Source organism: Molothrus aeneus, chromosome 5, assembly GCF_037042795.1.
Source record: "Molothrus aeneus isolate 106 chromosome 5, BPBGC_Maene_1.0, whole genome shotgun sequence".
NCBI classification, from domain to species: Eukaryota; Metazoa; Chordata; class Aves; order Passeriformes; family Icteridae; genus Molothrus; species Molothrus aeneus.
The window spans coordinates 29,043,298-29,068,623 of NC_089650.1; the positions used below are offsets into that span (position 1 = coordinate 29,043,298).

Sequence of the window (25,326 nt, forward strand, 5' to 3'; positions counted from 1 at the left end):
ACTCAGCCTATTGCAATTCATCACTGTCCCACCCTAAAAAGGCTTTTCCTTATGCCAAATTGTACTGTGTCTGGCTGGAATTAATTAATTCCCATTACAGTTGCCCATATAATGCTGTTGTTTAGATTTGTGACCAAAACTGTATTGATAAAACACTAATGTTTTGCTGAACAGTGCTTGGACAGACTCAAGGCCTTCTTTCTTCCACTCAGCCTGGGAGTTGGCAGAAGGCCTCCTTTCTTTACCTCCTTCCTAGGTAAAGCATTGTGCACTTGTCCTTGTTGAATTTACAAGGTTCCTGGTGACCCGTCCTCCCGCCTTGCCTGTGTCTGACTGGTAGCCCTGCCCTCAACAATTGCCTTTGAAGAGTTGTGGTCTGCAAGCGCAGTAAGTGCGCACTCCATCTCCTGCTCCCAGCCTTTGATAAAAGATGTTAGAAGTACAAGTCAGCTTCCTCAAATGTGTGTGAGCCACATACTATTCATAATTAATGGATGGTCTTAGCCTGACAACCCAACATGTTTCTTATTTTTCTTATGTTCATTCAAGTAGAATAAAAAAAATTAAATTTTAGGAATATTATTTTTCCCTCTCATTTTGTACCATTCTGCAGAAATGTATATGAAACTTAGGTCCTTAGATTTTACTACAGTTTGCGCACAAGTCATATCCTAATTATAAACTTTTTTTTTCTGCAAAAGGATAATGATTAAATGTCTAAATATCAGACATGGAAAAATTTTCTCAGTCATAGAAAAGGAGAGCTTTATTTTCTTTTATAAAAAAGGAAGGAGAGAACACCATTTCAGGATGGTAAATAGATTAGGAAATATCAGCTTCCCACCTACAAGCCAGAAGCCAAAAATCACAGAAGTGGAGGAGACATATCTCAATGGTTTAATGGAGAAACATATGACTTTTAGGAGCCACTTACACATTACATCTGTCATAGAAAAATGCACTATATAATTTCTCCCAACTAATTTCAATCTAATTCTTAATACAAACCTCTTTTCAAGTTAATCTGATTCTGAGCTATGAAGATTTTATTGCAGCTTAGTAAAAGCTGCACTAATATCACAATGTAATAAACTGCTAGCTAATAACAAGATACCATGAATATACAGGCTTACACGCAAACACAAAATAGCCAGATTCTGAAAAAAATGTGCATACTTTTCCTGAACCACCAAAGTATGCAAGGCAAGGTTTAAAACAAAACAATGTAAAACAGCACATGCTTCACCTGCTCTGGGCTAATGTTCAGTACCTGGCAGAATCAAGAAAACTACTTTCCCAAAAATTAAAACATAAGTTGTATATTCAAAGGACTATAAGGATTTTGTGAACCTTCTAGCAAATGAAAAGGAACTATGAAAGAAACTAACCATGCAATATTACCAAGTCCAGAAATGAGAAGTTTGTGATATTTAGATATTACAAAAAATTAAAACACAGCATGCTTAAGTGATAAATTACCACCTGCGTGGTCTAAACTGAAGTTACTGGATAACCAACCATGGTAACAAGTGATAAAGGTAGCAAGTATGACAAAATTAAACACCTGTAAACAGATCCATCTAATTCACTACCTTAAGAGAAAAGTCAAATCTTTTGCAATTATTTCTAAATAATTGCAAATAAATAATGTGAATAACACATGGAAAACAAATACAAAAATAAAAATAGAGCATATTGTACCAACAGCCAAATTAGACTTGATTAAGTTAAATTTGGAAATCATGCTAATATGATTATTCAGCTTTCAGGATTTAAGCTACAATTCCTGCATAGCACTGTACTATGTTGCGTGTATGAATTCATTCAACTACTAGTTACTGCAGGTTTTGATCCACCTGTTTTCTCAAGTTTAGAGAAACAAAACTCAAGGCTCTCATAATTTAATATCTGTCTAAAACAAATTTTGCTCTAAAGTCAATTATTCTAATCTCTTTCTTATGCTAATACATTTCCAGGCAAAAAACCCTAAGTAAAATTCATACACCAACAAGAACTTCAGTAACAATACATAAAGAAATGTTTCTGAATGCAATTTATATTCACATAAATACGTACTCCAATTCAGCAGCCTTTTTTTTCAGTTGAGTATTTTCTTCAATTTGAACTTGACAAAGTTCCAGAAAAGCTCCCAGTTCTGATGCTTTGACTTTTTCAGTTGTGGGTAAAGTATGATGGGTTAAGATTTCACCATCAAGCAACTGTAAATTAGGAAGGACCTCCAACATGGAAGACCTTAGGAAAAAAAATATTAATTAGATTTTTGAAAAAATCCTTATGCTAAAACACCCATTTTGCTGATAAAAATCATAATAACAAATACAGAATATGAAGACAGTCCTCTAAATGTTTGCATGTATTTGTCCTTATTTCATATGTTAACATATTAACTAAGAATTTATACTTAAACTAAAGAATAATATAAAGAATAAAACACAGAACATAGCATTCTTAATACTTCATTGGTATAATGAACACTGCTGAAATACTGACACCAAGAAAGTCAATGGCACCAATCTCAAATCACTAGAGCCAAAATTTTACCTACATAAACCTTAATGGGAAAATCTGACACATTTGTGCATAGGCACCTGTAATTCATTTGATTAGCTGGCAACACAGCAAACTAAATCATAGGATAAAGATACAGTCTGATTTTGTTGACACATCACAGAACTTAAATTTTAAAACTGCACAAAATACTAAACCTTGCTAATTCTACTCCCTTTATCATTCACATATACATATACTGACATGCTATTCAGTATGCCTGACAGGAAAAAAAACCAAACTGAATTTGGGTCAGAGAAAGGAATGAGAGCAAAGATGAAATTTCCTTGATATAAAAATGACAGCTGTGGCCACTGATGTAACAAAAAATATGTATGAAAAACTTAAAAAAAAATTAAAAATGAATCATCAGTGAGGTTTTGTTTATGTTACCGAGAGATGTAAGCTGGTACTGCATCTTGTTTCACATATTTCTTGTACCAGACCAAAGTTGTTGAAAGTTTGAAGACTGTAAAATTATATCAACTCTCAATATTTTCCTTAACTCAGTTTAAAGTAACACGAACTCTTGAAAGAATACTAATTGTAGGCTGTAAATCCCCCTATTACTGAAAAATATAGTATTGTTTTCAAAATTTTGGAACTCCCTGATCATTCCCTGTGAAGGTAAAGGATTACTACTGAGCTCAGACAACATACACTAAGTCTAAAATCACAGAAAATCTAAGTTTAAAAACAGAGAAAGTTATAATATTCCAAATAACAGAATAGAATATCAGTTTTTGCTAATAGAAAACTTTCCTTCTCTGCTGCCCATTAATGAAGGCTAAGACCATCTCAAGTATGTCTGGAATAAAATTATGGACTTAGATCAACAGTTCCTGAACATGTAGAGAGAAATTACCAAAGCTGATGTTGAATAGCAATACACCAAAACAGTGACATATCAAAGTTCATCAGTGATGGAAGTTTTGTCTCTTAGAGCTGTGGGATCTCAACACTCATTTTTCCATCTGGATTTCTCCTGGTGAAGGGTTGAGTCAATATTTCATTTAGTGAAAACTTCCTGGTGAATATTCTGTCACTTAAGAGGCTCTATTAATCATTACAGCATTGAAACACATTCCCCTAGGAGTGCTCAGATTGATCTCAGGGTTTAATTTTCAGAAAGAGATTTCTTACTACTTCACTTTTGTTGGTGTTATCACTGGCTGGACATGAAAGTATGAAAGCGATTGGGAAATTTTACAACTAATTCCTTTGTTGGTATCAAGGGGTTATGTAAAGTTCACTGGAACATATTGTCTGAAGTTACAGTCAATGCTGTATTCAGCAAATCCATATTTCATAGTATCCCCTACTTTAAATCCTTTAGACAAATTAATCTCCTGTCTAATCATAAAAGGTCTATTGGTTTAAGCAACCAAAAGTGTCAGTTCTCATAGCTAAATTGAAATTCAGAGAGCTTTTCCCTCTAGGTTACAAGTGAAATAGCACTTAGTTTTGTAAAAGAGTGGGAATTCAAACAATAGAAATGGAAATTTAAAACATTGTCACAGTCACAGAATTTTATGAATGAAATTACCTGCAGGAACCATAGGGTTCAAATAAGTCTGTTCATTAAAAAATTAAACAAACCAATCAAGAATGTACTTGCACAGCTATCTTTTAAAGTACTCAAATATTTCTAACTAAAAGTTTGAAATAGTTGAGTTTTTCTTTTAAGTAGTAATCCTAAATTTGTACAAAAATCTTCAAATGGAATATGTGAAGGTAAGGGTGGTTTTGGTTTTTTAGGTTTTAGTGTGGCCAGCAGGACCAGGGCTGTGATCATATCCCTGCATTTGGCACTAGTGAGGACACACCTCAAGTACTGTGCCTAATATGCAAAAAATTATTAATTTTAAATATTAATATTAATTAATTATAATACAAAAAACCTATTAATTTGCAATTTTACTCCTATGGTTTACGAAGCTATATAACTACTCATTTCAGGAATCATGGAAAGTGCATATCATTTGGTATGTCAGCTTTCTTTTCTACCTTACTCATTTTTATATAGAGACATATCATAGTCTGTAGGACTAGCTCTTTAACTTTTTGGATAATGATTCCAGGCAATAATGAAGAGCAAATGACAGCATCACTTTTACATCTCTTTCATAATTATAAGGGCTATACATTTTTTGATGTAGAGATAAGGAATTTGAAGAAGCATAAAAAAGGTGAATTTTCAACTACTAAGGTAAAATCAAACATTCATCCTGACTTTTTCTTCTAACAGACACTATCCATTCACTAGCTATGCGCAATGTGAACCTGTCACAGCAGTGAGACTCTTCAGACAATATGTGGGAGTGCTTCTACTATGTAACTAAGGTACATACAACCATCTGTTGTCTGATTTTGATTTTTTGATTTAGCAAATTAAAGTATTTTTCTTACCTCCAGTTCTTTTCTTGGAGAAGAGGATTCCCACTCAATGACAACTCCTTTAGTTTATTGCAGCCACTAAACCATGTATGGACATCTTTAAGATCTGTAGTATAGCAGAAAGAAACCGAAATATGTCTGAATGCAGAATCATCTTATTTCCCATAAATTCTTGCATGAATGTAAAATGTACCAACATCATGCAGTCCTAAAAGCAAGACTGCTATCTATACAGTATAATTTTAATTATTATCTACAACATTCATGTTTGGAAAATATTTGTATATTTTACACATAAATGTGTCTTATAAATACATAGGACAGTCACATTCAAATCAGTTTATAATTCAACTAAGAAGTTCTTATTTGAATGGGTTTCTTTTTGTTTAACTCACCCGACAAGCAGTTATTTTTGATATCTAGCTTTTCCAAAAATACAAATGAATTTAAAGGCACGAGGTCAGTTAATCTAAGAACAAAACAGAAAAGATATTTTAAAAATTAAATTTAAACAGCACTTCATAAACAGAAAGGCACCAGAATCTTTTGCAGGTATGACAATTTACTTAATTATGTAAGAAAATGCCCATTTATCTATCCAAGGTGCTAGGACTAACTATTGAAATTTTAACCTGAAAATATTTCTTAGTTTTCTCAGCACCTCAGTTTTTAATACTTTCCCATAAATGGTTTTTTGTCTGATAAATATTTCATTCTGTTTCCTGCATTTAGTACTGAATATCTGAATTCTTATAAAATTTACACAAGTCAGCTGGCTTATCTTAACTAGAATGGTACTAATAGAAGGTCCTGATTCTGGAGAAAAAAAAAATTGCTTGACTTCATTCCTCTTTCCTCATTTCTCATTGCTCAAACTCCTTATCAGGTTGTTTCTCTCTTCCAATCAGCACATTTCTTCTTAGATCCTAAAACTAGCATAACTATTGCTATGGATGTCTTTTTCAACAGGTCAAGGCTGCACTATCCTGTAATATATTTTTAGCGCTTCCTCTGTCTTACTACTTGTCAGATTGTGTCAAATAGGTGCTGATTACTGAGACAGTTATGGAATTGGTTATGGAATTGCTCTTCTTGTATTATAGAGCTTCTCTTGAGCAATAATGCAGCAAAGCAGTACTGCAGGCTGCAGACTGCAGTGCTACAGACAGGACAAAATTCTTGTTTGCAGTATTGAAGAGTAAATGTAAAGAAATAGATCTGACATTCATCTATACAAAGGGATTGGGACTGTAAGATGTGTGCTATAGCTACTACTAAAGGATTAAGGCTCAGTGCTATTTCTTTGCTTACAAACTTTCATTGATGCAAGAATGAATGTTGAATGGTTTGTTCAGCTGCCAGGCTATGGCCAAATATTAACTTTCAGATTAAAGTTTATCTTAGTTTATGTTGAATATGAAAGAGGCAGGAAAAGGTAAAAAAAGATGCAAAGAATGACAGTTATCAACTACAACTAGAATGTTTAAGCACATGATACACCAGCTATACATTTTTTAAAGAAATACATGTTTAGGTGACATGTTTCATCCCTGTAACGGCAAGGCCCTAGCATAACAGAAGAATGGTAACAGAAATGGCACTGTATGTGGTCCGTTTTTGACTGCCAATTTTCACTGAAAGTAGTATTTTCTAGTAGTGCCTTTGAAAGGTATAAATCAGAATTTTTCTTTTTGAAATATGACCCTACAAAAAATGAAATGTACTCAAAATTATTGAGGGACAAAAATGTGTCTGTTGCTGAAAGGTACAACTACATTGTGTTTCCAGCACAAGCTTTACAACTGAAAGGCAGAGCTGAATTTTACTCTGGTGCACTAATTATTAACTAAATGTTGTCTGTAGATTATTTAATCTCATTGAAAATACAACCAAATTTAAAACGGAAAAAAAATAGTTTCCACATTCAGTTGAGAAGTATTTCTATACGACAGCATAACATTTTAAGAGTAAATTCAGAGAAACAGATGCAAAGACAACTCACTGTACTTCCATTTCTTTTTCTACATTGTAAAGTTGTCCTGGTTCTAACCCTACTTAGTTCTATTTCCTTCATGGTACAGAAGCTTTCCATGGAATCAAATAACTATTACAAGTATTGACTCTATGAAGCATGAAGCCTTAGATGTAGATCTGTATATACAGTAATACAAATTTCAGCACTTAATTTCTCATCATCAGTCAATAATACATAAGTATATTTAATATTCGTAGCAAATATAATCATAGATGTTACTGGCTAATAGTATGGCTGCTAAACCCGAAAATTCATGAATAGTCATAGATTAATATATTCAGAAAACAAACGCATAAGGGACAAAAGATAATGCAGGGTTTTTATTTATAATGTGTTCTCTGGATCTTTATCAGTATAAGCTGTGGTGAATTAGAAATTGTCTACTGGACTGTCCTTGCCTGCCGTTGGCATTATGAGAGTTAAAACATTTCTCCGTCATTCTATAGCGTTCCCTTTACCGACATTCTTTGTTAATTTTTTTCCTTAAGAAAATTCAAACCAGAAAGACAAAGGACATTACTGAAAACTTAATACTACTTGACCTTGTCACATTAGCCCTGGGCATAAGAGAGATATAAATTACAAAGAAGACACAAAAGTAAAAGATATTCACAAAAAAGCAAGCTATAGCTTCCTTTTTCTGTTCCCATTTAAGGCACTAGCAGAACAGTCAGAGATAGAGTTTATGTAGTTTATGTGGCTATATCAGAAAACAAGGTTTAAGAATAGTTGCAAGAATGCAGCACAGAAAATAAAGATTGTGTTTCTGAACATGAATAGCAGTTCCTGCTCAAGATGGTCTAAATCCTGCTGTGCAACTGCTTTTCCCCAGAAAAATTAGCATTGATGTCAATAAGCAGTTAGCAGGAAGCAGGGCAAAATAACTAAAATAAATTTATCATAATCTAGATCTTTAGGTAAAGACCAGATTGCTTTTTCATTCCTTAAATTAAAGGCAGTTCAGTTTCCAATAGTCACCATATTTATAAGCAGCAAATATACAGAATATAGGAAATCTGTGAAGTAGCCACTTAGCTTCTTGAATACTCTAGCAGACAGTACTTCAAGTACATTATCCGTGATGCCACATACTTAGAGATAAACTTATCACCAGCAAAGAATTACTGAAATTTATTTTAAAAAATCTAGAGCAGTAAGGATAGGATGGAGAAAACCACTATATGCCGGTATAGCTTTTTACATGAATGACTTATTTCAACATCCAATGACATTTAGATTTTTTATGATAATTCTGGAAAAGTGGACAAATTTTCAAAACAAGGAACTTGCAAGGAACTCATATCTGAGAAATTCAGTTAAAAACACAGATACCATATATATTTAAATTGAGAGAACAATGCATGCTACGAAAGAACTAACTTTTTAGCGTTTCTAATATAAGCTTTTTAGGAATAATATGCATCTAGCCGCAAAAACATGGGAGCAACATGTTCACAACAAATTTGATTTGGGCCAAACCATTTTCCCAAAATAAAAAGGAACTTTTGCAGATGACTGTATTTTTGTAAATATTAAATTTTTATCTATCTCCCTTAGGTTATCTTAGTGAAAAGCAAGTGATAGCAAAAAAAAAAAAAAAAGAATTTTGTCTTATTAATACTACATTAAAACAGAAATGTTAGGAGGGATTTTGTCTATTTGGAAGTTGAACAAAAATAAATGGTACTGGAACAGCATGTTTAGTGTCTCACTGTAAAACTTTTAAATGAAAAAGACATTAACTAGTAGGTTGCATAATTAAATGGGATTACATGTAAATATAAGTGCCACATGCACTCTGAACACATATTAAAAATGTATTAATTTTACACAAGGAAAAGGCTGTTTTCTCCTATAGCTAAATCTTTATCCACAACAGAAGAAAAAAGAATATGTCCCTTTTTTAAACTAACTTGACAGTTGTGTCCTCAGCTGCTATAATATAGAGCATGGATCTTCATAGTCCCAGCTCTGCAGAAACCAAGTCAAGAGGATATTCATCATTGTCTTTGGTCAATTGTGCACTGATCAAGAATATGGTTTGTATATAAAAGCCACAATAAAACACTCAATAAAAGCAGCAGTGATGAAATAGCTGTCTTTTTTCTATTTGAAGGAGTTAGTCATTACCTGTTTTAGTTTCTTGTTAGACTGTAGGTTTAAAACAATTTAAACCAAATAATTTTTGCAGTTTTACCTTTGACAATTTCTGGTTTATGATGCAGACAAAGCATCTTGGGAATAAAAATGTCCTGTAAATTAGTGTAAGAATTTTCTTTTCACAGTACTTCACTTTCAGAAAGAATACAGATTCATAGCATTATCATTATATTGGCTTCCTGCAATCAGTAAAAAGGAAGTGGCACTCAGTGCGCACTTGGAATAAATTCACAAAATTGCACTGGCTGTAGGATAAAAGTAAAGAAACAGCTTTTCTTTCAACAGCTTACTCCACTACATTCGCTGTTTCTATAGAACATCAAGTTACTTATGCTATAGCACACACATAATGGAGCTGCTTATAAGTGTACATAAAGTGAGTGTAACAGAGCAGGCTACTGAAATGCCAGGAATTTTGAGGCTTTTAATATGGATTTAAGGCTATCTTGTCCTGTTTGTCATAAAGATTTTATATAAGCTATAGATAGATCAGGGAAAGAAGGGGAATTGAGGCCAAGATGTATAATTATTTTCAGCACATCCAGTCTGTTGATGCAAAAATATGTCCTTTCTCATAGCTGAGCAAAAGGAACTCAACAGATCAAACACTGCATCTCTGCTTGGCTACTGGAAAACCAGAGCAAGTACTACAATGGACTTAAAAAACTCTAAGATGATGGGATAAGCAAATGACTTAAGGTAATCTACATGGCCAGTCCAGCACAACCTAAAGCCAGAGGCTGCATTTGAGCTATCCCTGAAACTGTGCTTGCAAGTCCATAGCAAGCATGTGAGAACTTCAAGGAGTTTTGCAAACACACAGGATAGCTGCAATGGAGGAAGAAGAGGAAACTACAATATAGAGCCACATTATCCACAAAGAAGATAAACAGGACAAGGAAAAAAGATAGCAAAAAACAAGAATTAAATCAAGCAGCGTGACTCAAAACCTAATGCTCAACATATAATGCTCTTGCTTAATCACAGGCAGGAAGCACTTTCTCCAAACTCTAGAAGAATTAATAAGGGAACAAAAAAATCCCAAACCCTAGAAGCCTGATCAGGAACTTGAAGATTAGATTCTGTCGATATTTTATTTACATCCAAGAGTCTCAATGAATAGTACTTCACTAGAGATGTTATGAAAACAATCTGAAAAGTTATAGAAAAATATAGGTTGTATATACTTAAATAATATTCAATTTCCATGAAGGACATTCCTTATAATAACAAGACTCAGTCTTATACATCCTTTTTCCCACAGGCTCCCAGACACAATTGGCTGTGCTGAACTAAATGTTACATAGGATGTAACATTTCTGTTCAGATGTAGACACTTACACGTGAAGTGGACATTTTGATTTTTTTAATAGTCAATGAAGATGAACAGGCACTTTTAGGCTATGATTAGTCTCAAAGCAAACAGCTAAAAATGGCAGATGAATCACCCTTTAAAAACATCTATTCACTAACAGGAGAGTGAAGTAAATAGTTGAGAGTGTATTTATATATATGGTATGTAGTATTTTGTTTCTTAAGCTGAGATCAGTCTTATTCGGAACAAAATTACCACAGTATAGAAAAAAATGGATATTATTTAAAAATAAATTTTCCTATTAACAAATTGCAAACTGTAATAAATGTTTTATATCTTTTTTAGCAGAATTTAAATAGAGAAAAAGTGGGGGTGGGGAAAATAAGATTTTAAATCCAGGATATCTGGTTATTCAACTTCTAAAGATGAACAGATTATCTTAGAAAACAAACAGAAAACTAATTACAGAGTACTTGAGGGCATGAACAAGTTTTATGCTGCTTGTCTTGATTCTTCTTTATTTTATACCTTTTAAGCAGAACCATAAGAGTGAAAAATTAAAGCAAATATACTTGTTTTGGAGGGTATTAACATATGTATGTAAAATAAAAAACATTTTTATTTGGCCTTTTTAACTCTAGTACTTGCCCTTAACTTAGCCTTCAAAGTCTGTTTTGAATAAGCTAGCTGTGAAATATGAAGTTTGACAGACATACTCTAGAAACAATTGCTAAAGAAAGAAAGAAACCCACCATGGTTTTAATAATGCCACAATGCTCAAGAATTATTTTCACATAATATCCAAGAGAAAAAAAATTACATAGTTAATGCTGTTTCAATTTTTTTTAGATAGAGGTAGCCGATGTAATTACATGCCAACCGCATATTTTTATTTTTAAAGAACATCCCAAAAAGATGGTGAAATTTCAACCATACTGAGGATTATACTTTTCAGACAAGTGTTATGTTAGTAAATTCCTCTGGGTCAGTTCTGTAAGTGGAAGAATGTTTCTTACTTACCTATTTTGAGACAGTAAAAGAATCTGCAATAGAGGCAACCAATACAAAGAAAGCATTCTCATAGAAGAAATGCTATTGTCATCCAAATATAGTTCTCTTAAGAGAACATGATTTTCCAGTCTTGGAAGCTAAATAGAAACGAGATGGTTATTTAAGACTAATATAAATTAGAGAAACAACAATGGAATGCTTACCAGATGCTTTTCATAAATCATTACTAAATACAGAAAAACTGACATTTTGGATATATGTATCATTTCCTTATTCTGTATGTACCAGTTGTCACACATAATCTCTATATATCAGGTGGTAAATACTTTTTAATGTCTTCTATCACACCTGAACAGTTAATATAAAAAATTAAAGAAAAAAAAAAAATTCAAGAGCCCAAGAGTCACAACCTTACTATTTTATTCATTTTATTTAGTTAGTTATTTGCTGCTTATTGACAATGATTTTCATCTCCTGAATTCATAGGAGAATAACTGTGAGTAAATATGATGAAGCATACGTTTAGCAAACAACTTTGCTATTTTAAATGCTGCAGCACAAATTTCAAGTTTCGGAGAATCAACATACATTAAATAAGTATGATTATCATCAGGGTGATAATAATATTATCATTATATACAAGTAACAGTAAGGAGCAATTACTTACATGTAATGACAATTATATCATTATTACTGGCCTGATATAATTATCTTCCTATTATAATAGGATCTATAAGTAATAATAATATTTTCTTACATTATAAACAAAATCAGAACCATAACCAGAAAAAAAACTAGATGCTATAAATGAAGGAGGAACCATAATCACTGAGAGTCCAATTTTTCAAGGACTTGGGAGTAAGAAAACAATTAACTGCTAGCCATTTGTATCTTTGAAAAATCACCCCCTGATAAGGGGAAAAAAAAATCTTACCTAAGAGCATGAAACATCCCACACCAATCAAAGAGCACACACTTAGAAATGCTGAATAATATGACTGTTAGCAAAGATGTATGCACAACAACCACTAAATTCAAAGCTTTTACCTCCTGGAGATTATTGCCTTGCAACTTCAGAACTTGAAGTAGGCCACAATTTTCAATGCCTTCAACTTGGGCAAGGTTATTAAAAGAGCAGTCTAGGTGAATGAGAGTAGGTGCCTCACAAAGACCTTTTGTGCTGATCAACTGGTTATGGTCCACAATTAATTTTTGAAGATTTTTCAGTGACTCCAGACCACCTGAAAATTCAAGATTTAAGACATGATGAAATAAAAATCTTTTGTCGTTCAAGTATTAAGAAAACTCCGAATTTTCTGTACATTCTCTGACATAATAATTAATATTACTTCTTTATAGGGTTTAAAATGGATTACTGTATTTTGACCCTATCACATATACAGCACATATGGTTCACAAATCTCTGATCCTGTTAATCAAGCAATAATAACAGTTCATAATCTCTTTGGTACTGCCATTGGAAGAGAACATCCTTGTAGTGATAAACTGTACTTACTATGCTTTAACCACTTTACAACTGCTCTGAACTCGGTGAAATGCTAACAGCCTCTTAAAATCATCCACCAGAATGAAAATACTATGTTTAAAAGTTAGTTTTTATTATTTCATTTTTAAAGGTTTTTTTTTTTTTTAAGTTCATCAGCAAGGTTAGAAAAAACTGTATTAAAACTTAGGCCAGTATCAAATTTAACGACAAAATTGATAAAGAAAATTTAGTGCCTTTAAGAACAAAGCTATACTACTGTAGCCATTCCACTCTCAACAAATTTACTCCTGCCATCTACATTAAAGAGCATGCAATCTCTACATACAAAAGAAATGCAAAGAAATTCCAATGAGCATCTGTTTCTCTCACAGAATGTAACCAAAATTATCCTTACAACAGCAAAAATTACATTGTCTTCCCACAGGCTTACACATGCAATGGCACTGATCCATCTAACTTGCTACAGGTCCGAGCAGCTTTTCTGTATCTCTGTAGTAAAAATTCCTTTGAAGGGATACCCATCACAAACCATATCTAAAATAAGGAATTTCTGATTTTACATCTGTTTCATGTATTCTTTGATAATTTAGTTAATTTAGGATTATTTGAGGGAACACTGTGTCTCATCTTTATCTCATCCAAAATTTCACAAGTTCACCAAGGGAATCTGAATGAGCTGGATTCACAAAAGTGAATCAGTTTGTGACTGTCCTCTGAAAAAAACCCCCTATGATTATATATTTTATTTCATTAAAAAATTATGAAACCAGAGATCAGTTTGCACCATAGAGTACTGAGATTACAAAAGAGGACTTAAAAATGAAAAAAAATTATAAGGAGAAAACTGAAGTAAAACATAAAATACAAAAACAGTAGTAAATTTTAAAAAATTCCCAATATAGGCGTTCCAATAATTTTATTTTAAAAATGAAAAACATTTAGTGAAAAGAATGCAATTATCTGACATTAAAGTGATATCATCTTAAATATAACACACATTTCCTATAACGTAACTTCAAAAGTGTGATTTAGCAAATAAATATACAAATCTTTAATTATTCTGAAAAATTTCAAACATGTCCATGACATAATACCCGGACTGCAAGATCCTGGTCTGTATTTTTCTTTCGTGCTTGGATGAAAATAAAAAAGGAACCAGCACCATCTAGTGGTCTCAGAAACACTTTCGCGTTTTCATGTGTTTGCTCCCAAGACTTCCTCTTAAGCAGCTAAATTACCTCAAGCTTAAATTAGTTTAAGTTCAGTTTAGCAGTACTGGAAACTTTAAAAGCACTCTATGAGACTGGAGTGGGACTAAGAAGAGAGACTGCACACACAATAAGAAAAGGCAAGAAGGTAAAACAGAGTCTGAAAGTTTCCTTCTCTGCATGCTGCACAAAGCACCTTTTTTTACTCTTCCTCACCTGAATGTCATTCAGAACATTCTAGAATTATCACAGAAAATACACAAGAGAGAATAATGTAATACAAACAAATGGTATTTTACTGGTTCTTCTGCCCACATGCAAAATTAAATAGAAGCCTGAAAGTCTTCTGCACATTTCCAGAAGACATTATATGTTTTACCTGCAATTCAGGTTACATGCAATGCAACAAACAAAAGTTAGAGCAGCCATAGGAAAAGCATTTTGTTGACAAATACATGGTTTCACCAAGACTCAAGGAGAACCTTTATGGAAGTTCTCAGCATTTTGCAAAGTGCAGCTGAAGTCTGCTAGCTAGGGACAGCTATTGATAGAGTTCTGCAGTCACTTCCATGTGTGACAAAGTCAACTAACAACAGAGTGAAGGCTGAGAGTGAACATAAAAATGAAAAAAACCACAAAATAAAACCCTCAAACAACAAAACCTAAATTAAAAAGGTGTCTGATGAAAAAGAAGTTCTTCTCTGTGCTGTCTTAAAAAGAGTATATTGAAAGTAGCATTTATGAGCATCCATGGTTATACATTGCTGTTCCTCAAGCTGCCAGGGTTTTACCCAGCACTCTATGGCAGTACAGACACCCTACAGAAGCATATTTGAAAACTTGAGTCAAAATGCTATTTTTTGTGCATGAAAAGTTTTAAACAAAGCATTCGTCCTCAAAATACAAGCATACGCACTCGACTTCGGTGTGTTACTGTCACAATTACTTAATTTTTGATCATGTATTCCTAAGGGAAAAAGGATAATTGACACTATTTCTCTTACTGCTATTTTTGAGGGGTTTTTGGCAACTCTAATTTTTCCCATACTGATGATATATTTCAATGACAGGAGAAAAGAATAAAAAGAGAAAACATAGTATGCCAGAAATTTCCTACAATAAGTCATTAAAACTTAAATATTACGAATGTAAATAAGCTTTACTACACCGTACTGGAGCTTCCAAAATTGCTAAAGGGACATCCTGCAAGATTTACAGATGGGAGTGATATGCTAACTATCTGTAACTCACAAATCCATTTTTACGCATTCTGTGCAACTACTCAATATGAAATATATCCTGTATTATGCTTCTGTTTTAACCTAAAATCGTCAAAACAATTCTGGAGAGGAAAAAAACCCACGTTTGAAGATGACTTTTGTGAACATTTATTTACCCACTTCAATTCATTAGAGACTCAGTAATTGTAGCAGTGCACTGCACAAAAGAGGAAATACTGGAGAATTTTAGTCCACTTGGCCTGTATGATGTTACCACACTCCACACAGATGCCACATTCTTAAATGTCATCCACTAAAACGATGTCATTCTTAAGAGTAATTTTGCAGACATTTTAATCAAATAAGATCAATCTGAATAAGAATCTTATCAAGCATTATTTGCCACAAAAATACAGATGAAACTTTCTAACCATTTTATTTTATTTTTCCTCATTAGACTACTGATATGCTTTTTCAGCAAACATTGATTTTCCAGGACTTTTATTCTCAGGTATTAAAAATTTTCTTCATGAGTACTAACATTTACACCTATTAACAAAAACATTTATAATATCTTCATCAAAGTCTCTACATCTACAGATTTTTTTAAGCTTTCCCATTTTCTGTTTGCTAAACCCTTGCTGTTTATCATGGAACTGTATTATCCATGTTCATAGTGTTATTTAACAGTGGAACTACTTATTTACAAGTCTTATGTGAATTCGCTTAGTCTATGAGCTTAATAATTGTTTTTAGTTATTTTTCTACTGTCCAGCAGACTCAAGACAGGCAACACAATTTCTATATAACTACTTACTGTGTCAGTCAGGAACACACTGGAGTTCCCTGCAGTTGCACAGCTAGGCTTTACTTTCATTATTTCTATAGATAAGCTGAACACAGCCTACTCTCATATTCCAGCTGACTCTGTGCAGATAATTTTAGTGGCCCTTTCAGAAAGATTTTATTCTCTTTGGCTGACAATAGTTATATGACCTGCTAGATGGAATACAGGGCAGTAGCTAAGCCATGCTTTAAGATGAAGGTTTTTTGCCAAGTCTGTCTCTTTGGGCTTAGCAGCTGACTGGCTCTAAAGTAAAGGGGTGTATAATTCTGAATATAAACGGCATAAATATTGTTATACAAATTGGAGTAATTTTCTTACCAATTCGAGTAATTCTATTGTAGGAAAGTTCAAGATTTTGGAGATTTTTGCATCCATCTAAGCCACAAACTGATGGAAGACGGTTCTTATTCAGAATGAGAATACAGAGATTTTCCAGATTTGCACAGTCAATTACCTGAATGTTGTTCTCCTGCAATAAAAGAAAATGAGAATATTAAATAGCATCTGAAGTGAAAGTAGCAGAACTAAGTAAAATATAGCATATTGCCTTCATTGCTTATTTTTATCCTAAACTCTTATCTAGGAGTAAGGGCATCTTTATTTTTCCATTGGGGAAAAAAAATTATGAGTCCTAGAAATAAACTTTTGTGTCCTGCTGAAACAGAACAAGAATGTATCTTGAACTTCATTCTGGCTCTGAAAATACCCAGAGTTGAAACAAAAAGAGCATAAAAAAGAAGGTAAGAACAGAGCAGTCTTTTCCATACATATTTTCCTACCTCCCGAAACCCTCGGAGACTGAACTAAAAACTGCATAGAAACATCATATTTACTAAATGCTTATGAAGACCAATGTAATTTTGCTGGAATCCTATTTACTAATAGCAAAAGTCTGCATTTAGAGGTACTTTGGTCACAAACATTAACACTGTTCTAAGCTAATATTATTCCTCCAAGGGATCTTGCTTTTTAAACATCCCCTTCCCCAGGCCATTTTAATAATGGTTCCTCAGATTTCTCTTTCACTATTTGCTGTGCTTCGTCTTTTCATCTGGAAAATGTGTTGTTAAAACACATGAAATTAAAAATATGAACAAAGCTGTTTCATGTAAACTTCCAAGTTCTGGAACAAAGATGCATTACAGAGAAAAAGTTCTCTTTAGTCATTAAACAGGGCATGTAAAACACTGCGCAGCAGTGAATACCTAAACATTAGGTCTCTGGTATAACTCACTATGTGTAGTATTTCTTGAGCATATACTTTTCTAATTTTAATTAATATTCAAGGTGTATTTTTACACTTAAAAATACATGTAACAGGTATTCATGTTGCAAAGGACTCGTCCTTCTACCTATTCTTGCTCAAGCTGAGCACCTGCTATGGTGAACAGCATCTGCCCACTCATCAATCAGAGACTGAGGAAACAAAGATCTATACTAATGCTAACCTTAGCCTGCTATTTTCTTAGTATAGGTTGAATCATTTACAGCATGTAGTTTTTTGTTATTTGCACAGTAAATCTGCTTGTATAACTTTGTTCACATTTGGGAGTATTTTGTTGCTATTCCTATGCTCTTAAGGCTAAAAGTTACATATTCAGTTGGACTACCAAACAATCAACTAAGGAGCAAAACTGGCAGTTCTCCCCATTTTATAACAAAGAATCAAATATGCTTGGTACCTCCACGTTGATATACTTCAGGTCTTTGCAGCTACTTAGTCCTTCCAGTGCAACCAGTCCACAGCGCCTCAGAGTCAAAACTTGAAGGTTTGAACACTCAGATAAGGTTGAGAGGCTACAAGCTGGCAAATCTTCGAGTGTAAGCGTTGTGACCTACATGCATTTATTGATAAATAAAAATAATGTTTTGTATATTGAATACTCATTGCACAACATCATATTATGGTAATTTTCTTTAGGATGAAAAAGAAAACAAAACTACAAACAACTAATGCTTTATAAAATGCAAGCAACTAATGTTAATATTTTCATATAGAAAAGAATAGCAATGATAGGTTTGATCTGTCCAATGGGAGAGGCAAGCATGAAAACAATAGTCACAGTATCATAAATCATGAGTGTAGAACAGACAAAAATTATTCAGACTAGAAGTGTGTATAGGCCATCTCAGAATGGAAATCAAGATGAGAGCACAGAGCAAGCAATAAGTGGTAAGAAAAATAAGTCCTGGCAACCAGGAGATGTCCTTTATGGCAAAACACTATCTATAAGCTGATCAGTAATATCTTGTTTCTAGAAGAGACAATTGCTCTCAAAACTCTGAAGGGAGCAGGAACTGAAATGTAGGCCTTTACACAAAGGCAAAACCTTGTTAATTTAGCAGAATGTAAGAGATCTTGCCTTTTAAAGGGTTAATATTATCAATCATCTGAAGACTAATACCACAACAGTCTGTTCCACAACACTCATTGGAATTTAAAAGTCATTGTCATTGCTCTCATTCTGCACCTGGGCACAGGAACTGTCACAATATCTATTTCCCGCTCAACAATAAAGCATTCTGCGAACATACCAAAAGAGAAGATAACAAAAAAAGTGGAAGTATGTCTCCCATTTCATTCTCAAACTTTCATATTACCAGTTACCTGTTGCAAAGTACTCCAAGGGCCACTATGAATTATCTTGTCTGTACTCAGTGGAGGCATCTTGCTGAATGAACTTTTCCTTAGTCGTTTTCTTATAGTTGCTTGCTTTCTTTGGTTTTCTTCATATATTTTAGACCAAGACTTGCACGTGTTCATCCAGTTTAGTCTCTTCTTTTCAATATCATCAGGAAAAGTTACTTTACTAGAAGAATCTGCCACATCTTGACTACTGTTCCAGGTGTCTCTGACTTCTTCAATAGCATTTTCCATCAGAAATAAAGTTTTCTTCATAGTTTCATGAGAAAATCGATCTTTAATTTCTCTGTTATTAGCATTTGGCTGGACATTTGGAGGGCTGCTGCATATGCAGTTTGCCTTACTTTCTGCCATGACATTAGCACCAAAGTTAAGAGATTCATCCTTTGAAATACGGCCAGTTGAAACTTTATCAAGATAGGTTTGTGAGTTATTTTCTTCTTCTTGTGTTACTGAATTAATGTATAAGTTCTCATTATTCACTTGAGAAGGGTGTTCCTTCTCAGAGCCTAGCACGCTTGGTGTCAAATTTCTTTCTGCTGGAATCATCCAATTATTTGTTTCATCCATCATTTCAGCATGCTTTTCTTTTGGTTCCTCTACTTGTTTATTTAGTTTCTCCTTCTCTTCTCTAATTACTTTCATATTTTCTGTCTTATTATCCTTTTTTATGTCTTCTATGTTATTTTCTACATTTTCACACATCACAGCTTCTGCTCTTTTTTGTTCTAATTTTCTTTGTTCTTCTCTTCTTATTTGCACTTGTTTTTCTCTTTCCAATCTCAGGCTTTCTTTCTTTTTCTCATATTCCTCATGCCTCCTCACCTGTTTCAAATATTGTTTTCTTTCAAGTTCTTCTTGCCTCTTTCTTTCCTCTTCTCTCTTTAACCTGTTTTCTTGCATTCGCCTGTTCAGTTTTTCCTCTCTTTCTTTCATTTCTCGCTCTATTTCCTCTAGTATTTTCTGCTTCTTTCTCATTTCATATTTCCATTGTTTTAAAATGGGAGCATATTTTTTACGGACTAAAAATGCTCTAAATCTAGCTTGGATTTTCACAGCTGCTATATTCTGTTGTTCAGCCAGTTGCTGTCTTTCTTTTGCTTTCTGTTCTTCCAAGGCCTTTCTTTCCTCCTCCATTTGCAACTGTAGCTTCATGATCAATTCCTAGGCCAAAACAATTAGGATAGATTTCAACCACTTTTAAAATGGGACAGGTATTGGCACATATTTATCATTCACAAACAGAATCTAGTATATTAAGTATTCCATGATAACACTTATTCTCAAATATTTAACAGTAACCTCACAGTCATTTGACCAAAGCTCACTGTACAACCTTACCGCATGTCGCCTCATTTTGTCTCTCCAAGCTTCCTCCTCTTTTTGTAACTCATCTTCTATTGCAGCCTGGCGTTTCTGCAAAACAAATTAATTAAATGAATACTGTACAAAACCCAGAATGACACCAAACACCCTCTCTCCAATCTCACCCATCTTCTTGACTTTCCAACAATCAAATTTTGTGAATGCCCGAATTTAAATGAGAAACTGAGCCATGTGTGGATCACAATAAACAACAGAACACTCGCATCAGTAATGCAGTTTGGTCAAGCACTGAGAGATGCACACCTTCAGAAAGTCAGCATCTAGGTACTGACCCAAACAGCTGCCACTTTCCTCTCCAAGATCTGTACTACTACCGAAGAGGAAAACTAGTTACCAAACCATTCAAAATACAGGCAGAAAACAGAAATATGTCTGAACAGCAGCATGAACAATCTCCCTTTAATTGCACTGGTATGTACTGATAATATTAAAATCCTTCAAATGGGAATTTTGTTCAGTAAAGCTAAAAAAAAAATTCTGACTGAAATTGCTTTTAAACAGAAAATGAAAGTTCAAGTCTACTTTCTCACTATAATGCAAGCAAATAGCATTTCCCCTCTTGCCCAACATAACCTCAATCAGGAAAAAAGTCTCAATCAGACTGTAAGTTAGCAGCCAGAAAGTCAGTTAGGTAAATAACTAAAAACCAGGCTGATCCAGAACTACATGACTCCTGATGGAACCAAGATATATCAACCAAATCAAATATGGAGGATATGAAGGAGGTAGTAAAAGCAACCACTTTCACCTTGGAGCCTAAAGTCTCCCACATGTCTAAGCACTGTTTTTCATGGGCATTCAGAAGCATGCTGTTCAGATCAGCATGAGAGACCAGGCATCTACATCCTTCTGCAGTAGGAAAGTTGAATTCTATTTCTCACCTCCAAAAGAAGCCTTCCTGCAACAGCAGTATCAAAGTGCTTAAACATGGCCATGTCCATCTTTTCCTAGAGAAAGCCATCCTACATCCAGAAATGTTTTGTGACAGCAGAGTCAAGAAGGCCTATCAGTTTTTCTGACCTTTTGAAAAGACAGCTATAGCAGACATTGAACTGGCCTTCAGAGATCAAAGGTCTTTGCATTTACTAAGCCCTTCCTTACTACTGGTGACTTGAATTATCTTGCTGCTGCCAAGGCACCCACCTCTTCAGAAAGCCACAAATTAGTTAATGAAAATGTAGTGTTAATGCACCTTTCAAAACACACTTATTTAGGCTAAATAATAAAATTCTGTGGCCTCACAAGAATAATATCTGAGAGTTAAATTTCTTCATGTTCTTACACTCTTTTATCTTTTATGATGCTCCACCCACTATAGCAAAACATGACTAGATAGTCTGAGAGCGCAACCAGCCAACGTGCTGAGTTATCATCTGCTATGGCATTCATCAGTAGATGAAGCCTGAGTAAGTTTCCCAGATAAAGAATAGGGACAGCAAGTATTGTAACTTTCACCTAGTGAAGAACAGCACCAGCATTGCTGTAGTGAGTAATTTTGGTTCTGATTACTTCCATTAAGATTTTAACATTGAAATGTGAAATTGGGGTGGGAGGTCCAAACTAGCTAAGTAGTTTCTATTAGGGCACAGTGACCATTTTTCATTTGGGATTAATTTCAGCACAACTCTCATTTCCAGTACTTTGGCTGATTTCATAATATAAAAACTTTGTAAAGGCAAAGCTTAAGGAATAATTTAAAATGTAGCATAGTAAATTCATTCACGATTGATTAAAACAGTAAACACATAAAAACCAACGGACTGCACTTAAATACATTTTACAACTCACTGGCAATGCAAGTAGACAGGGTTTAGGACAGTGATGCAATTTGAGATAGTAGCCCCTTTTTCACCTTAGAGCTAGAATTCAGATAGTCTAGACTGGAACAGATTGGCTTAATATGATTCATTACCTTATGAAGAAGATCTAACTTTATTCTTTCAGCCTCAAACTGCTCCAGATGCTTCACCCTTCTTGCATGTTCCTCTTCATTCTGTTTTTCCCGTGATTCTCTCTCAGCTTTCCACTTTTTCATCTTCTCATCTTCAAGCTCAAGTGCTTGTCTGCACTGTTCTTCTATTTCACGATGGGCAAGACTTATGCTCATTTCAAGATCAGCTATTAATCAACCAAGAAAACATTTTATTTAATTTCCTAATAAGCACTGGGGAACATTAAACAGTCTTAAGGTATTAGACAAGAAAAAGATCCTATGACTATATAGCCAGCAATATATATCTGATTTCCTACATGTATTATATAATATATATAGGAAATCAGAACTGCAGCACAAGTCCTTTCCATCAGAGATGTCATATTATTTGGCACACTTAGTGACTCTGCAACTACTATGCTTATTCTAAAAATGTACAATTCAGGATTGCAGAGGATGTCTTCTGTGGCTTTTAGTGCTTTAGCACTGAAATACTCCAGCCCAACTCATCCAAAGCCCATGGCAAAGGAACATCCTCAGCCAATGTGACCACAAAAAAAAAAAACCAAACAAACAAAAAACCAGTCAAAATCCAAAAACCAAAATAACAACAAAAATCTGTGGCCAAAGCAGAACCTGCTTAGTGCCTCTGAGCAGCTTTCGTTTTTGAGTGGTATTTTTTGACACTAATTTCTATGATGTTTTTGTGATCCTGAAATTAGATAAAGGCAAAAGTGTTTGTTTATGTCAAATCCATCAAGTATCAGGCCCTGCTGTATACTGCAATGTGAAATTCTTTTAAAAAACTGCTATGATACTTATGACAACAGAAAAGCAGGAAATACTGATATGTTAAAGATCAACCCAACCTAATTAATAATGTGCTTGTTTACCTGTAAGAAAGTGGTCATGAGTGACTGCTTCATCACTGATGGACTGACTATAATCAGGTGTTGTAGCAAGCTGCAAGTCTTTATTTTCAACTTCAACCGGTATCTAACATAGTTTAAAATTGTTATTAAAAAACAAGAAAAAAAATTAAAAGTAGAACATTATAAAAGTCTTCCAGAACAAGAATAAACTTTTTATCATATGACAACTACAACAAGGTAAAACTTACTACTGACTGGAATCCTTACACATTGAATAATGCTAACATATCAGTCAAAATAATGTTTTCTTGAGTAACAAATATTGTAGTATTTATCAAAATACATAATATTTCTATGTGTTTTTAAAATATATTTAATATTTTGACTTGGAAAAATGAATGTCTTGCATTTGAGATTTATTTTACTTTCTAGGAAACCAAGAACTTATGCATGAATACTGTTATGCGCACTGGGGAAGAACTAGTTACAGAGCAAATTTTTAAGACTATTTCAAAATAATACTATGGGCACAAGGATTGCTATATTTATTTCATTGTTCTTTACTGGCAAGTAATCTATTCCTGCTCATTTATCATCTGTTCATCACATGCTTTGGGCCTATATTAATAGTTGTAAGGCAGCTGAAGTCACATGAAGTAATTGTGCTGTTTTAAACAATAGTCTTCTGAGAACAAAAAAATCATGTTTGCAAGAGTGCTCACTAATAAAAGCCAGGCAGCAAATTAAAAGTGAATAAATTAAATACAGTTTTATATTTTTCTAAGAAAACTTCAGCGAGTTATTCAGTCAAATCCTATGAAAGTATAGAAGCACTCATGCTCATAACTCTTGAATTGTCTTTGAAAGGTACAGAGATTGCCATGTTTATATTTTCTATAAAATAATGGAATATATTAGGAGCAAGGTTAATAGTAGTACATCTTCCTGATCATCATAAAAAATAAGATTAGAGAAGCTTAAATTAAGATAATTTATTAATATTATAATATATGAGTTATTAATATCATAATATTAAGATAATATTCTCCAAATAACTATCAATAAAGGATTATTCAGTTTTGTTTAATTTTTTTTTATTTTTGTGCTCAATATCTCAGATAATTTATTTCAAATTTGAAAGCTTATAGACATGGTGTATTACAGTTGACGTCCTAATTCTAAAGAATTGTATATACAAACTCATCTTAATACCTTATGGATAGTCTTACAGAAAAAAACCTGACACATTTATAGATCTCAAGTTTAAGTTATCTAGATAATTTAATATAATTTTATTCCTTATAAGTAATGTATAAATTAAAAATACCTTTTCATTAAATTGCTTTGTATCTTCCTTCAATTCAGAAGGATGGCAAGAGACTACTTCATAAATGTAATCTAAAGAAAAAATTAAAATAAATTTAGTCCGCAGAGAGAAAATCCCTTATGAATGCTCAGTTTTGGTTTACACTGTTTATCTGTCAATATGTTTAAACTAAAATAAAGTGGGTTTTTTTTCCCTTTCCTTCCCCCCCAGTTTTACTTAAATATGTATGGAAATCATTTATGTGCATTAAAAGCAGAAAATGTGTATAACAGAAACAGACACAATGATTCTGTAAGAATACAGTGATAGCAAATATGAAAGAAAATTCCACATCATGGAACACAGCAGAACATTTTCTGTGCAGAAAAATACAGCAGCACTTGTATCAGTTAGGTCAAAAGCTGACAAAGAACAATTTAAAAGAGTAAGATTGCATTACAAAGAAAGAATAAATAGGGATGCTCCTCAGATTTCAAAATTTGTAGTCAATGTTGAGCTTCTGGTCACCAAGCCTATTGCACTAATGGAACAGACAGTTCCACGAGCTTGGCTTCAGTCACACAGCTGACAGCAATCTATTTTTTGCCAATTAATGGTCATTTCATCCAATGAGAGCTTGGGCATCTCTCAAGATAGACTTAAAACATATCCTGTGGGAGTCAATTGTATCTGAACCCTACATTTCAGCTCCCACTGACTTCATTTTCGACTTTGATGAAGAGTCTGGCCTGAGCTTTGTCTCAGAGATTAACCTTGCAACCTGCCTTCCTTAGCATTAGATGAGTTTTTAAAAAAGTTTAATTTCTGCTCAGATGTTAATTCAAGAAGATAGCATTGCATGGCTTTATTCCTAGAGACTTTCATCCTGCATTCAGAAGCTGATGGAATCGGTTTCG

General features: G+C 33.6%; 1 protein-coding gene across 1 annotated transcript in view; it reads right to left on the minus strand.

Annotated features, from left to right (window-relative positions):
• The window catches only part of LRRIQ1 (leucine rich repeats and IQ motif containing 1), a 105,473-nt gene that overhangs the window by 78,008 nt on the left and 2,139 nt on the right, over positions 1 to 25,326 (minus strand). Inside the window, exons 4-15 of the mRNA XM_066550285.1 lie at positions 24,431 to 24,501; positions 23,125 to 23,227; positions 22,211 to 22,416; positions 20,254 to 20,328; positions 18,877 to 20,076; positions 17,951 to 18,103; positions 16,587 to 16,737; positions 12,534 to 12,727; positions 11,496 to 11,623; positions 5,361 to 5,434; positions 4,978 to 5,071; positions 2,077 to 2,253 (exon numbers count right to left, since the gene is read on the minus strand). Coding sequence (XP_066406382.1) covers positions 2,077 to 2,253; positions 4,978 to 5,071; positions 5,361 to 5,434; positions 11,496 to 11,623; positions 12,534 to 12,727; positions 16,587 to 16,737; positions 17,951 to 18,103; positions 18,877 to 20,076; positions 20,254 to 20,328; positions 22,211 to 22,416; positions 23,125 to 23,227; positions 24,431 to 24,501 — 2,626 coding nt within the window. The remainder of the gene's footprint in view (positions 1 to 2,076; positions 2,254 to 4,977; positions 5,072 to 5,360; positions 5,435 to 11,495; positions 11,624 to 12,533; positions 12,728 to 16,586; positions 16,738 to 17,950; positions 18,104 to 18,876; positions 20,077 to 20,253; positions 20,329 to 22,210; positions 22,417 to 23,124; positions 23,228 to 24,430; positions 24,502 to 25,326) is intronic.